Here is a 16471-nt window from a genome sequence, read left to right as displayed (position 1 = left end):
AGAAGAATGAAGATTAGAGGTAATAAGGCCTGTCTTCTGTGGATGAAATGGAGTAGGGGACTTAAACATAAGTTATCAGTCCAGAGTGGACCATTCATGAATTACTAATATGTGCTCAGCCACCTGAGGTCTAAGTGCTGGGCCACAGGGGGACACTGACCTTCAAGTTTCCATGGGCACCACAACTGCCCACTCATTCAGTTCTGGTGTGGTGGTCCTCTTTGTAGAGGTCATGAGATCCCTTGAGACATGAAGAAGATTTTGTAAATAAAACAAAGTTTTTCCAAACCTCTGGGAAGTAAAAACAGGAAGTCATTTATCAGAGTTGTTTAAAGGGTAGAGACTATACTCTTGTCCTAGAGAAGTCAGCTCATGGAAGTAGAGAGGTTTAGAGTAGAGCAGAAATGCAAAGGTGGGGCTAACGTGGAGGGAGTACACATAAAGATACTTGTGGTCAGTGGACTCTGGCTCTGAGGATGCCATGTAGCAGGTATGTCAGGATTGAACTTCTGAGCTCACCTCAAAACCTCTCCTTCTGTAGCACTAATCATTGCATATTCCAGGAATTCGGCATACTAATACTGAGCCCTGCTGACACAAGTATGACTTTGCCTGACACGACTGGGAGGGAAAACCCAGAGTTAAGACAGGAGGCTTTCGGTGGATTCCAAGATGGCGATGGAGTAGGCGGAAGTTCCAACTGCTACCTCCCAGGATTAAATTGGATTACAACTTAATTTAAGAATAATCATCTTGAAAAATGAACTTTGGACTAAACAAAGAGGAGTCTATAACCAAGGATCACAGAAGAAGCCACACTGAGGTTGGAGATGTGGAAAAGGTTGCCCCACTCTCAAGAGCAAGTAACAGCTGAGGGTTTGGAGAGACTCTCACTAGGGGGAGGATTTCCCTGAGAGGTGTGGGGCCCAGCCTAAAGCCCCAAAGCCAAGAAGAGGCACCCACACAGCACTGGAGGTGAAGAAAGCTGCGTTTCTGTCTGCGAGAAAGAGATGGAGCTCTCAGAGACAAAGGTTTTGTCTTAAAGGGCCTGCATAGAAAATCTTGTTCACAGCCACATACCTGGGGCTTCGGTGAAGAGGAACAGAGGTGCATGAAGAGAGTGTAAAGTGGGAGGTCCAGAAAAAGACAGTGGGGGATGGCCACCGGAACCTCTGTACTGAGTGGTTCTCCAATACTGTAGTTGCCATCTTTTTGGGTGGAGCAGTCTTCTCTGAGAGACATCAACCTGGGAAAAAAAAACTACTTCATTCTCAGGAGTCTCTCCTATCCCATTCATGGAGACTGGATCATTCTTAGAGGCCAGAAAGCAGGTGACACTTGAGTGATTCAGTTTTCTGGTGTTGAGGCTGAAGCTCTCCTACACATGCTCCTGAATCTAAGACTGTCAATTCTGCCTCAAGGGATACTCAGTAGAAACTGTCCGGAGTGCAGGCAGACCACATCTCTGGGTCTCAGAGGTCATACCCACTGGACTTCTGAGGCCACACTGTACTGAGGTCTGAGGAAAAAGTCTGGACAGACTGACCCCTGGGACTAAAGGGCAGAGCGCACCCATCACCCTTCATAATCCCTGAATTGCCACAGGCTTTAGATTCTACTAGAAGTTTTCAGTGGCTGAGCTAAAAATGGAGCCAACAGAGGCTGCAGGAGGTGTGATGCAGGGAACCTTTGCCCTTTAAGCATACCTTTACCCAGGCCCAGAATGGGTAAAGCCCAGTGTAGGTGTGCAGCTTGGTATTTCCATGTGCACCTGAGGCCAGCAGAGGCAGCCACGAACCCTGGATTGCTTATAGCTCCAAGAAGGTTGCTTAGTGCCAGTCACAGGCACTGCCTGTCGCCCACTGGTCTGCTTTGGGTTCTTGCCAGAGAGGCCTAGGGGTGGCATATCCAGTGGCCAGCTTGGAGAGCATTGGCTCAGGACCTATCAAGCCTTGCTAGACTGGTATCCTAAAGAAGAGCTCCTCACACCTGGCCCAGCTGAGGTAAGTTCAGCTCTCTGGTAATCAGCACCAGCACAGTGGTTCATGTGCATTGGATAGGGTGAAGCTTCATAGTCAACTGGTTGGGTGCTGGATCTCCTGCTCTCCTGGGCTAGATTCCACAAGGGGAAGGTAGAGAGGCTTGGAACATGGATATTTAACATGTGGGTCCCTGTGAGCCTTGTTAAATAAATTGTTGGATCTGAACGAGGGGCATCGCCACCTTCTGGAGGGGCACAGTCAGTCCCAGAAGAGGACTATCTCAGTCATCCTCCCTGAGACCAGGGTCTCACCAGCTGTAAAAACTTCTGCAGAGGGAACTTTTGCCAAACTTGATCTAAAAGTGCTTCTCACATTGAGGGGAGAAATAAAATTTCAGTACCCAGCAGTGGCTGATGGATTAGGCTCTGGAGTAGGGGCCACATTTTTCATACTGAGCTCCTGACCAAGAGACCCTTGAAGTAGGGGGTTTCACTAACATTGTATTTCTAACCTCAGCTGCCTTAAACCACCAAGTGTACACTGTAGAAGGTTCGGTTGGGTGAGGCCAGTCTAAGCCCACACTATAGTCATTGTACAGAAGGCTCTGTGGGAAGACCAGGCAGATGTAAGAGGAGGAGGAACAGCTGAAAAGTGGAGACAAATCTTATGAAGTTTGGAACTTTTATGGAGCTATTGTCATCTCTAAACAGGAGGAAGCTGATCCTTATACAAAGATTGGCCCCTCCGATAATACCCAGGCACAGAAAACGCAGACACAAACAGGGGAAAGAGTGGTAGCTGCAGACAGGTAGCCCACAGTGCATTAAAAACAACAGCTGATGCCAAACCAAGAAGATCTAGAACAAACACAACTGGTAGAGAGGGACAGACAGCACCAACTCTAGACTCAGTTACCTAGACAAGCAGCACACCCAAAGAAGTATAACAGACACCGGATATTGTAGAGAATAAATACACCCAACGGGGCAAACATTGCACAGTGTGTAACACACATGATCAAGGTTGACCCTTAGAGCAAGCCAGCCTGAAGGCATAATCATATCCACAAAAAAACCAACTGCATTCAATATTCACATGCAATAGGAGGGAAAATAGTACCCTCAAGAAGCATTCCTGGAACAAGAAAAACAGGTGGCCTAAAGGTCAGTACCACAAAGACCATCTTTCTCATAAAGACCACAAAAATTTCAAAGTCAAACAGTGCTACCTAATACACAGACAAAATGGGCAAAGAAATATGACCCAAATGAATCAACAAGCAAAATCCCCAGTAAAAGAACTAAATGAAATGGAAGTAATTAAACTTCCAGATAAAGAGTTTAAAATAATGATTTTTAAGATTCTCAAGGATCTTAGCGGAACAGTGCTTAAACATAATGAGCACCTAAAGAAAGAGCTAGCAAGCATCAAAAAAGACATTGAAATCATAAAAAAGAACCAGCCAGAAATGACAACTAATATGATATCAGAAATAAAGACTGCACTAGAGGGAATCAACAGCAAGCTGGTTGAAGCAGAGGATTGAATCAATGATTTAGAGGACAAGATAAATGAAAGCAAAGAAGAAAAACAGCAAAAAGAAAAGAGGCTCTAAAAGACAAAGGAAACTCTAGGAGACCTCTGTGACAACATGAAGAGAAACAACATTCGCATCATAGGGGTTCCTGAAGGAGAAGAGATGAAACAAGGGATAGAGAACCTGTTTGAAGAAATCATACCCAAAATTTCCCTAAATTGATGAAGGAAAAAGTCACACAAGTTTGACAAGCACAGATATTCCCATTAAAGAGGAACCCAAGGAGGCCTACACCAAGACATATCATAATTAAAATGCCAAAGTTAAGAGACAAAGAAAGAATACTAAAAGCTGCAAGAAAAAAAACAGTTGATTACCTACAGAGAAGCTCCCATAAGGATGACATCTGACTTCTCAACAGAAACACTTGAGGGATTGGCAAGATATATTCAAAGTAATGCAAAATAAGACCCTACAACCAAGACTTCTTTGTCCAGCAAGGCTATTATTTAAAATTGAAGGAGAAATAAAAACCTTCGCAGACTATAAAAACTTAAGGAATATATTACAACCAAACCAGACCTGCAAGAAACATTAAAGGGCTTGTTGGAAAAAGAACAAAGGAAAAATAGAAATTGAGAAAAAGAGGATTGTCGGTTTAAAGAATAAAATGACAATCAGTAAGTACATATCAATAATAGCCTTAAATGTGAGTAGATTAAATGCTCTAATCAAAAGACATACGGTAGTTGCATAGATAAGAAAACAGGACCTGTACATTTGCTGTCTACAAGAGACCTACCTCAGAACAAAAAATACACATGGACTGAGAATGAAGGGATGGTAAAAAGTATTTCATGCAAACGGAAATAAAAAAAAGCTGGGGTAACAAGACTTGTATCTGACAAAATAGCCTTTAAAAGAAAGGCTATAGAAAGAAATAAAGAAGGTCAATACATAATGATAAAGGGAGCAATGCAACAGGAGAATATAACCATTGTAAATATTTATGTGCCTAATATAGGAGCACGTAAATATATATATAAAGCAGATTTTGATGAACATAAAGGGCGAGAACAACAGCAATAGTATAACCGCAGAGAATTTTAATACTGTACTAACATCAATTCGTAGATCCTCCAGACAGAAAAATAACAAAAAAGCAGTTGCCTTAAATGACACACTAGATCATCTGGATATAATTGAGCTTCAGGACTTTTTACCCCAAACCAGCAGAATATACATTCTTTCCAAGTGCGTATGGTACATTCTCTAGAATATACCACATGTTAGGACAAAAAAAGAGTCTCAATAAATTTAAGAATATTGATTTTATATCAAGCATCTTCTCTAATCACAATGGCATGAAACTAGAAATCAACTACAATAGAAAAACTAAAAAACACTTAAACACTTGGAGGCTAAATAGCATGTTATTAAATAATGATTGGGTTAACAACAAGATCAAAGAAATAAAAAATTTTCTTGAAACAAATGAAAATGAATATACAACAACTTCAAATTTATGGGACACAGTAGAGCAGTCCTCAGAAGGAAGTTCATAACATTACAGACATACCTTAAGAAGCAATAAAAAGCTTAAATAAAGAACTTAACCCTGTATCTCAAGGAACTAGAAAAAGAGCAACAATTAAAACCCAGAAGAAGGAGAAGGAAGGAAATAATAAAGGTCAGAATGGAAATAAATGACACAGAAGCTAAAAAATATACAAAAGATCAATGAAACCAATAGCTGGTTCTTTGAAAAGGTAAACATAATTGATAAACCTTTAACCAAAGTCATCTAGAAAAAAAGAGAAAGGACTCAAGGAAATAAAATTAGAAATGAAAGTGTAGAAGTAAGAACTGACACCACAGAAATACAAAAGATTGTAAGAAAATACTATGAAGAGCTATATGCCAAAAGTTGGACAACCTAGGTGAAATAGATAAATTCCTAGAAACATACAATCATACAAAACTCAATCTGGAAGAATCAGAAAACCTAAACAGACTGATTACAACAAATGAATTTGAAACAGTTATCAAAAAACTCCCAGTAAACAAAGGTCCTGGACCAGAAGGCTTCACTAGCAAATTGTACCAAATATTCAAAGAAGAACAAACACTAACACCTATCCTTCTCACACTAGGTCAAAAAATTCAAGAGATGGGAAGATTTCCGAGCTCCTTTTATGAGGCAAGCATTATCCTTATTTCAAAACCAGGTAAAGACACTACAAAGAAAGAAAACTATAGGCCAATATTCCTGATGAACATAGATGCTAAAATTCTCAACAAAATATTAGCAAACTGGATCCAACAAGACATTAAATAAGTCATACATCATGATCAAATGGAATTTATTCTGGGGAGGCAAAGCTGGTACAATATTCTTAAATCAATCAATATGATTAATCACATAAACAAAAGGAAAAATAAAAATCACGTGCTTATATAAATAGATGCAGAAAAAGCATTTGATAAAATATAGCACCGATTTATGATCAAAACTCTCCACAAAGTGGGAATACAGGGAACATACCTCAACATAATAAAGGTCATCTATGACAAACTGACATCCAACATCATACTCAATGGGCAAAAATTAAAAGTCCCTTAAGGTCAGGAACAAGGCAGGGCTGCCCCCTTTCATCACTCTTATTCAACATAATTCTAGAAGTCCTACCCACAGTAATAAGACAAGAAGAAGAAATAAAAGGCATATAAATTGGAAAAGAAGAAGTAAAACTATCATTTGCAGATGACATGATACTGTATTGAGAAAAACCAAAAGTCCCAGTCAGAAAACTACTGGACCTGATAAATGAATTCAGCAAGGTGGCAGGGTATAAAATTATATTCAGAAATCATTGGCATTTTTATACACCAACAATAAACTCTCTGAAAGAGAAATTAAGGAAATAATCACTTTCAATATTGCAAGAACAACAAAAAAATAAAGTAGCTAGGAGTAAATTTAACCAAGAAGGTAGAAGACTTGTACTTGATAAATTATAAGACATTAAAAAAAGAAATCAAGGAAGTTACAATCAAATGGAAGCATATACAGTGTTCATGGCTAGGAAGAGTAAACTTCATTAAAATGTCTATACTACCCAAAGTATTCTAAAGATTCAATGTAATTCCTATGAACATACCAGTGGCATACTTCAAATATATAGAACAAAAATCCCACAAATTTATATGGAACCAAAAAAGAACCTGAATAGCCTCAGCAATCTTGAAAATGAAGACTAAAGTGGGAGATATTACACTGCCTGATATCAGGTTATACTACAAGGCCATTGTAATCAAAACAGCTTGCCACTGGCATAAGAACAGGCATACAGATCAATAGAACAGAACAGAGAGCCCAGAAATAAACCCACACCTTTATAGTCAATTGATATTTGACAAAAGTGGTAAGAGCATACAGTGCAGTAAAGACAGTTTCTTTAATAAGTGGTGTTGAGAAAATTGGACAGGTACACGCAAAAAAATGAAACTAGACCACCAATTTACACTATTCACAAAACTAAACTCAAAATGGATAAAAGACTTAAATATAAGTCACGAAACCATAAACATCTTGGAAGAAAACATAAGCAGTAAGCTTTCTGATATTTCTTTTAGCAATATTTTTGCTGATTTATCATCATGGGTAAGTGAAATAAGGGAGAAAATAAACAAAGGGGACTATATCAAACTAAAAAGCTTTTGCACAGCAAAAGACACCATTAGCAAAAGAAAAGGACAACCCACACATTGGGAGAACATATTCGCCAATAGTCTGATAAGGGGTTAATAACCAAAATTTATAAAGAAATTCTAAAATTCAACACCAGAAAGATAAACAATCCCATTAAAAATGAGTGAAAGAACTGAATAGACACTTCTCCAAAAAGGACATACAGATGGCCAATAGGCATATGAAAAAATGTTCAACATCACTAATCATCAGAGAAATGCAAATTAAAACCACGATGAGATACCACCTTACACCTGTCAGAATGGCGCTCATTAACAAAACAACACACAATAAATGCTGGCTAGGATGTGGAGAAAGGGAACCCTTCTGCACTGCTGGTGGGAATGCAGACTTGTGCAGCCACTGTGGAAAACAGTATGGAGTTTCCTCAGAAATTTAAAAATGGAACTGCCTTTTGACCCAGCTATCCCACTATTAAGAATATATCCTAAGAATACAAAATCACTGATTCAAAAGAAGATATACACCCCTATTTTCTTGCAGCATTTTTTACAATAGCCAAGATCTAAAAACAACTTAAGTATCTGACAGTAGACGAGTGGATTAAAAAGTGGTGGTACACATACACAATAGAGTACTACATGGCCATCTTACCTTTTTCAACAGAATGGATGTACCTGGAGATTATTGTGCTAAGTGAAATAAGCCAGGAAGAGAAAAACAAATATCTTATGATCTCACTTATATGTGGAATCTAATGAGAAAAGTGAACTGAGGAATAGAATAGAGGCAGAAGTCAGAGTGTAGGGTTATGAGGGGATGGGATCAGAGAAGGTGAAGGCATGAGTGAAATTATATATACTTAACACATAGTTACAGATAACAGGCAATAAATCCCAGAGGGAAAGAGGCAGGGAGTTAGGGAGAGGAGGTTATAGGTTGTTTAAAGGGGTACAGGGGGGTGGTTTGTGAGGGTGTTATATTGAGTGGGATACTTGAATCCATGTTAATACAATGAATTTAAATGAATAAAATAAATAAATATCTATTTTTATATTTATAGATGGGGAACTAGTTCAGGCATTTTGAAAAAGATGAAACATCAATAGATAAAGATATGGTATATAGGGTGGAATACTACTCAGCCATAAAAAATATGAAACTCTGCCATTTGCAACAACATGATGGATCTTTAAATGAGTAAGAAAATAAAAGTCAACAACCATATTATTTCACTCATAAGTTAGAGATAAAACTGAAAATCATAGGTACAGACAACACTATGGAGGTTACCAGAGAAAAGAGTTGGGAGATAGAAAAGGGTGAAGGAGTAAAATATATGGTGACAGAAGGAGGTTTGACTTTTGAGTAGAGAATACACAATGCAATAAACAGATGATGTATTATAGAATTGTACACTTGAAAAAAATAAAAAGAGTGGAGGCTTTCCTCACAGCTAAGTCATCGGATGGGTAAGGGACAACAGACCAGAAGAGGCCACTGACAAGGCACCTTTATCCCCTAGATGGGACAGTAGTCTAAGCCAGCGGTCAGTGGAGTGCTGGGCATAGCAAGGAAATCCTGGAGTTGCAAAACATTTACAGATGGTGTCTTTTGAAGGGGATGTAGATATTTTGTTTGTTTGTTTGGAAAATGTATAAATGAGAAGGAGAGACGTGATTCTCAGGGTTGGTGGGAGTAGGAAGTGCGGGGAAGGTCTGGAACAGCCACCAGTTGGCGCACAGGTCTGGATCCACATCCAGGGGACCTGAGCGTAATGGGGTGTAAGGTATCAAAGGAAAAGACATTGATCCAGCAGCACAAAAAGCACAGTGGACCAAGGAGAAACCCCTAGTTTGGAAGCGTGGCTACAGACAAACTTAGAAGAAAGCACACATTTCTAATTAAACTTTGAATTGTTTGCAATGTCAGCTTTAAAGGCAGCATTCTGTTTCTTTTTAACATCTTCAATTACTCACTAAGGACTTTAATGTGAATATTTTTTATGCTGAGTGGAAAAAGGTGCCGAGTCCAGCTTCCAGTCTGTTGGGGCGGGAACAGATGCTCATACAATGGTAGTCACATGTGTGCAACCCTGTAGCACAGGACACAAAAATCCACGCAGTTCTCCTCCATCCTAACGATCATGAACGTTTTATTTTAAAGTATCTGTCATGATGTGGTCACTGATGCTGCTTGAGAGAGTGGCATCTATTCCTCTCCTTTGCACAAGCTAACATTATTTTGTTAACTAATTGTAGAAGACTATGTATCCGAATAAAACACTTGTGTCTTTTCAGCGGTTCACTCATGCTGGTCAGCATTTTCCCACAGACCTAGAAGTATTTTGACTAGTTTATAAAAATGGGGCATTTCAGACACAATTCAGTTGTGCTTGCCTAATTATTAGAATTTTATTTTTTTTTTTTTTTTTTTTTTTTTTTTTTTTTTTTTTTTTTTTTTAATATATAATTTTATTTTTTTAATGGGGTGACATCAATAAATCAGGATACATATATTCAAAGATAACAAGTCCAGGTTATCTTGTCGTTCAATTATGTTGCATACCCACCACCCAAAGTCAGATTGTCCTCTGTCACCTTCTATCTTGTTTTCTTTGTGCCCCTCCCCACCCCCTATCCCTCTCCCATTCCCCCCTCCCCCCCGTAACCACCACACTCTTATAAATGTCTCTTAGTTTCACTATTATGTCCCACCTACGTATGGAATAATACAGTTCCTGGTTTTTTCTGATTTACTTATTTCGCTTCGTATCATGTTATCAAGATCCCACCATTTTGCTGTAAATGTTCCGATGTCATCATTTCTTATGGCTGAGTAGTATTCCATAGTGTATATGTGCCACATCTTCTTTATCCAGTCATCTATTGATGGGCTTTTTGGTTGTTTCCATGTCCTGGCCACTGTGAACAATGCTGCAATAAACATGGGGCTGCATGTGTCTTTACGTATCAATGTTTCTGAGTTTTTGGGATATATACCCAGTAGAGGGATTGCTGGGTCATAAGGTAGTTCTATTTTCAGTTTTTTGAGGAACCACCATACTTTCTTCCATAATGGTTGTACTACTTTACATTCCCACCAACAGTGTATGAGGGTTCCTTTTTCTCCACAGCCTCTCCAACATTTGCTGTTACCTGACTTGCTAATAACAGCTAATCGAACAGGTGTGAGGTGGTATCTCATTGCCGTTTTGATTTGCATTTCTCTAATAGCTAAAGAAGATGAGCATCTTCTCATATATCTGTTGGCCATTTGTATTTCTTCCTGGGAGAAGTGTCTATTCATATCCTCTTCCCATTTTTTTATTGGATTGTTTGTTTGTTTGTTGTTGAGTTTTATGAGTTCTTTGTATATTTTGGATATTAGGCCCTTATCTGAGCTGTCGTTTGAAAAAATCATTTCCCATTTAGTTGGCTTTCTGTTTATTTTGTTATCAGTTTCTCTTGCTGAGCAAAAACTTCTTAGTCTGATGTAGTCCCATTCATTAATTTTTGCCTTCACTTCTCTTGCCATTGGAGTCAAATTCATAAAATGCTCTTTAAAACCCAGGTCCCTGAGTTGAGTACCTATGTCTTCTTCTATGTACTTAATTGTTTCAGGTCTTATGTTTAGATCTTTGATCCATTTTGAGTTAATTTTTGTACAGGGGGAGAGACTGCAGTCCAGTTTCATTCTTTTGCATGTGGCTTTCCAGTTTTCCCAGCACCATTTATTGAAGAGGCTTTCTTTTCTCCATTGTGTGTTGTTGGCCCCTTTATCAAAAATTATTTGACTATATATATGTGGTTTTATTTCTGGACTTTCTATTCTGTTCCATTGGTCTGAGTGTCTATTTTTCTGCCAATACCATGCTGTTTTGATTGTCGTGGCCCTATAATAGAGTTTGAAGTCAGGTATTGAAATGCCCCCAGCTTCATTCTTTTTCTTTAGGATTGCTTTGGCTATTCGGGGTTTTTTATAGTTCCATATAAATCTGATGATTTTTTGCTCTATTTCTTTAAAAAATGTCATTGGAAGTTTGATGGGAATTGCATTAAATTTGTATATTGCTTTGGGTAATATAGCCATCTTGATTATATTTATTCTTCCTAGCCAAGAACAAGGTATATTCTTCCATCTCATTATATCTTTTTCGATTTCCCTTAACAATGGTTTATAGTTTTCATTATATAAGTCCTTTACATTCTTTGTTATGTTTATTCCTAAGTATTTTATTTTTTTTGTTGCAACCGTGAAGGGGATTATTCTTTTGAGTTCCTTCTCAGTTGTTTCATTGTTGGCATATAGAAAGGCTATTGACTTCTGTATGTTAATTTTGTATCCTGCGACCTTACTGTATTGGCTTATTGTTTCTAGTAGTCTTTTTGTGGATTCTTTGGGGTTTTCGATGTATAGGATCATATCATCTGCAAAAAGTGATACCTTTACTTCTTCTTTTCCGATATGGATGCCTTTTATTTCTTTGTCTTGTCTGATTGCTCTGGCTAGAACCTCTAGTACCACATTAAATAAGAGTGGAGAGAGTGGACAACCCTGTCTTGTTCCTGATTTAAGGGGGAAAGCCTTCAGTTTAGTGCCATTTAATATGATGTTAGCTGATGGTTTATCATATATGGCCTTTATCATGTTGAGATATTTTCCTTCTATACCCATTTTGTTGAGAGTCTTAAACATAAAATTGTGTTGTATTTTTATTAGAATTTTAAATGAAGCTAAGTTCTTGAGTGTGTTGCCATAAAGGGCCTTCATCTGAGTTCACCTTGTCCCCCTTCCCCACTTACCTGCTCAAGCTGTGCTTCATTCTCCTGTGTTTACTTCTAAGCACTCTATCGTTTTACCTTTCATAATTAATCTATAATGATCTAGAATTGACTTTAGTCTCTGATATGAATTTAGGATCAAGTTTTTGTTTTTATTTTATTTTTTCATGTTTATCCAATTTCCCAACTCCTTGAATCAATAAGACCATTCTTCACCTAATGAATTGCACTGCCACCTAGTTATAAATCAACTGGGCTACATACTTATGTTTATGTATTCTCTATTTCTTTGTGTGTGTGTGTGTGTGTGTGTGTGTGTGTGTGTGTGTGTGTGTGTGTGACAGAGACAGAGAGAGGGACAGCTAGGGAAAGACAGACAGGAAGGGAGACAGATAAGAATCATCAATTCTTCATTGTGACACCTTGATTGTTCATTGATTGCTCTCTCATATGTGCCTTGACTGGGGGGTTACAGCAGACCAAGTGACCCCTTGCTTGAGCCAGCAACCTTGGGCTCAAGCTAGTGAGCCTTGCTCAAACCAGATGACCCTGCGCTCAAGCTGGTGACCTTGGGATTTTGAACCTGGGTCTTTTGCATCCCATTCCAAAGTTCTATCCACTGTGCCTGTTCAGGCCTCCATTTCTTAAAATATAGGTACAATGTCTATCAATCAAGTATTAATGCAGCAATGATTTAATTTTTGAAGATTATATATAAATTTTTATTTGTCGGTAGAGTAAAATCTCCCACTTGTTCTTCACAATTGCTTTGTTAATTACCCTCCTCTATGGATTTCCATTTAAATCTTAAAACAAAATCTTATCAATATGCACAAAATAAACTCCTGGGACTTTAAGGAGTCTATTTGTCTTTGCTTTTCAGCAATTTTTATTTGATGCGTCTATCTTTGGTTTTGGTTTTATTTCTATTTATTCTATTTTGTTTTAGAGCTTTTTGAACCCAGAGGTCTATAACTGTCATCAGTTTTGGAAAATTCTCAGCCACAACTTTTCCAAATGATTCCACCCTATTCTTTTCCCTCTTCATCTCAAACTCTTTTTAAAGTACATTGGAGACATTTTCACTCTGCGTGTCCTTTCTCTTGAAGCTCCTTTATTATGTTGAGGTGTGTTCCCTCTGTACCACCTTTTTTTTTTTTTTTATCATCAATGGATGTTGAATTTTGTCCAGCGTTTTTTCTGTAGTGATTCAGATGACCCTGTGGTTTTAATCTCTCATTTTATTAATGTGGTGTATCACATTGACTGACTCATAGATGTTGAACCATTCATAAATCCCCAGAATAAATCTTACTTGATCATGATATATGATCTTTGAATGTATTGTTGAATTTGTTTTGCTAATATTTTATTGTAAATTTTTGTGTCTATGTTCCTCGGAGATATTGGCCTGTAATTTTCTTTTTGTTGTAGTGTCCTTGCTTGGCTTTGTTATCAACATTATTCTGGCCTCATGAAATATGGGATTGGTACCCCTCTTCTAAGTTTTTGGAAGAGTTGGAAAAGAGATGGCATTAATTCTTCCTTGACTATATAATGGAATTCACCAGTGAAGACATCTGGTCCTACACTTTTGTTCATGGGGGGGGAGGGTTGATTCCTGATTCAAGCTCCTTACTAGCAATTGATCTGTTCAGATTTTTTATTTCACAGTGAGTCAATCTTTGTAGGTTGCATGTTTCTATAAATTTATACATTTTTTCTAGATTATCAAGTTTGTTGATGTCATATTGTTCATAGTAGTATTTTATGATCCTGTATCTCTGAGTATAGATTATAGCCCCTGTTTTATTTTTTATTTTATTTATTTGAATCATCTATTCTTTTTTGTTGATTTTAGGAGAAGGTTTGTCAATTTTACTTTTTTTTCTTCAAAGAACCAGTTTTTAGTTTCATTGATCTTTTCTATTGTCTTTTTTTTTTTTTGGTCTCCATTTCATTTATTCCAACTCTGATCCTTGTTACTTCCTTTCTCCTTCTAACTTTGGGCTTCATTTGATCTTTCTTTTATATCTCAAAGTGTAAAGTTAGGTTGTTCACTTGAGACTTTCCTTGTTTATTAAGGTAGGCATTTTTAAGTGGCATCAATCTAAAAACTCATTTTGTAAAAACATCGTTTTTTGGTTCTGAAATAAAAGTCAAATTACATTTTTAATACCCTTAGCCCAATCTAGATTGTCCATGTTTTCCTCATTAATGCCATGACCTTTAAAAATATGACAGCAACACTTAGTTCAACTAATACTTAAAGCAGTTGGTTTTGTCTCAAACAAGAATTAAAATAGTAATAATACAAAACGTTGTCAGAAAGGGTAACCATAGAACTCATCGTTTATTCTCACACCCTTCAGAATCAGTGACTGAGAATGTCCTAAACAATTATTTGGGCTACCCCTATGTTCAGATCTATAACTATCAATCTGTCTTTTAGGGGGAGAAAAGGAGTAAAAAATACTAAGTTATTAAATTATTTTTGAAAGCAGTATTGGGTTCTCTATAATCTCTGCTCCTTCATATAAAGTGAAAATATGAAGCCCCCTGCCTTGGACACACCGCAGTGCATTGCTAGGTTTATGTGACAGTGTGTTCATCCAAATTAGGTGGCTTTGGCTGTGCTGAATAATGTTCCGTATCACAGCCCATTGTAATTTGAGGATGTTATTACTAGAAATGTCAGACTGCTTCTGATTGTATTAAACTTTAGGAATGTAGGTGTGGGTGTAATTTCTAATATTCTTTTCATTAAGACACATGGGAAATGTTTTTCTGGTTATAGTCCTAGGAATGGATCTCTTCCTCAGTGAGTACTTTATTTTCATTTCAAGGATACTGTGACCCATTAAATGAGTCATTGATCTTTCCTTGTGTTGACTATTAGAAAACTTTGGGCTAAATTTGTGTTCCATCTCTAGAAAATGGGCAGCAACATTTGGGTTGTGCCAAGTGTATACATGTCATTTGCATCACCTCTTTTTTCGGGCCCTCATTTTCCCTCTGCTGTTGCGATTTCTCTCTCAGTCTTAGTTTCTTTTATTTTGCAATATTGTATGTGTTTTTATAAGAAAAGATGCTTCAGAAATGTGAGATGAACTGAGTTCAGATGAATCATCACCTAGTGGCAACCACATAATTTAAATCATTTTACCTTTAACCAATATTATCAAAATGATATAATTTTGTAAATATATTATATATACTACCGTATTATTGTATTCATGGTTCAAATAAGAATATACTAAAGCAATATATAAAAATGACCAAGATTATTACCAGAGAATTTTAGGAAGAATTACTATTTTCTTCATTTGCTTAATGAATTAATGTATGATAAAAGAGAATGGACAGAGAAAATAATTATAATATTAATACAATTTGAAATAGATAAGACCTGATTTTTCCCTTTAGGTATCTTTTAAATAGATCCAATAGGCTAGCATTTATTTAGTTATTTGCCATGGATAATTTATTCTATTACATTTCCACTCCTAAACATTCTGATTACTATGGATCATTCATACTATATAAAGCCCAATTTTTAAATTTTAGTTTAAACTGAAATGTTCTGTAAAATATAAACAGATAATAACTGTAAGTACAAAGAAATTTTAAGATCTAGTGTGACTACCTTATTTTATATTCCTACCAAATCAATTATGAAAATAAAATGTAAGAAGCAAAATGCAAATGTTACAATTGCACTGTGAAAATCACTGCTTTTAATTAGAAAAAATATTATAGTCTCTTAAAGTTACTCTTGATTTAATGTTCTTCTCTTTTCATGCGTAATTATTGTGAGAATCCTTCTGTTTGTAATCATGGTTTTTCAGAAGGAAAATAATATAAAGCAAATTTCTAAAACTTGGCAATGATTTCTGCTTTTGAAAACAGGTTTTCAAGTTCCCTAAAACATTTCCCTTATTGGAACAACTTAATTTTTTTCATAATTTAGAAACCATAAAGAGCATTTGATGTTCTCTGTTATTTTCAAAGGAGTTTTATTTTTGAAACAAGCCGAGAGAGCCATGCTACCGCCTTTACAAAGAGCCTTCCATTGTTGTCATGTAGCATGTGTATAGGGGTGCAATAGATATCTGCTCATGAAATGTTCCAAGTACAGACAATAAATGCAACTGGGTCACTTTATGTCTGCTATGTGATTATAATTAATGCTGTTGGGTTTTTCTTATTGCACAAATAATTCGATCTGCATTTAAAAGAATGACAGAGAAGTTTACCAGAGATGTACTGTTTACATGTATCACTTCCAGGGAGCTAAAGATCCCCAAATTTCCAACAGGACTGGATTGTCATTAACTCTATCCAGTAGGAAATTAAAGTCCCCATATGATAGATTTATTTCTTTTTGTTGTTTCTTAGACATAACTTGACAAGCTAATATATGATATGTCCATTCTATTGTTAACCATACTGATGT

General features: G+C 36.9%; 1 protein-coding gene across 1 annotated transcript in view; it reads left to right on the top strand.

Annotated features, from left to right (window-relative positions):
• The window catches only part of CNBD1 (cyclic nucleotide binding domain containing 1), a 342163-nt gene that overhangs the window by 297270 nt on the left and 28422 nt on the right, over nt 1–16471 (top strand). The window contains exon 12 of the mRNA XM_066372735.1: nt 2693–2790. Coding sequence (XP_066228832.1) covers nt 2693–2790 — 98 coding nt within the window. The remainder of the gene's footprint in view (nt 1–2692; nt 2791–16471) is intronic.

This window comes from Saccopteryx leptura, chromosome 3 (genome assembly GCF_036850995.1).
Source record: "Saccopteryx leptura isolate mSacLep1 chromosome 3, mSacLep1_pri_phased_curated, whole genome shotgun sequence".
Classification (NCBI taxonomy): domain Eukaryota; kingdom Metazoa; phylum Chordata; class Mammalia; order Chiroptera; family Emballonuridae; genus Saccopteryx; species Saccopteryx leptura.
The sequence above is the reverse complement of the archived record's forward strand: the minus strand, read 5'-3'. Positions and strand labels throughout refer to the sequence as shown.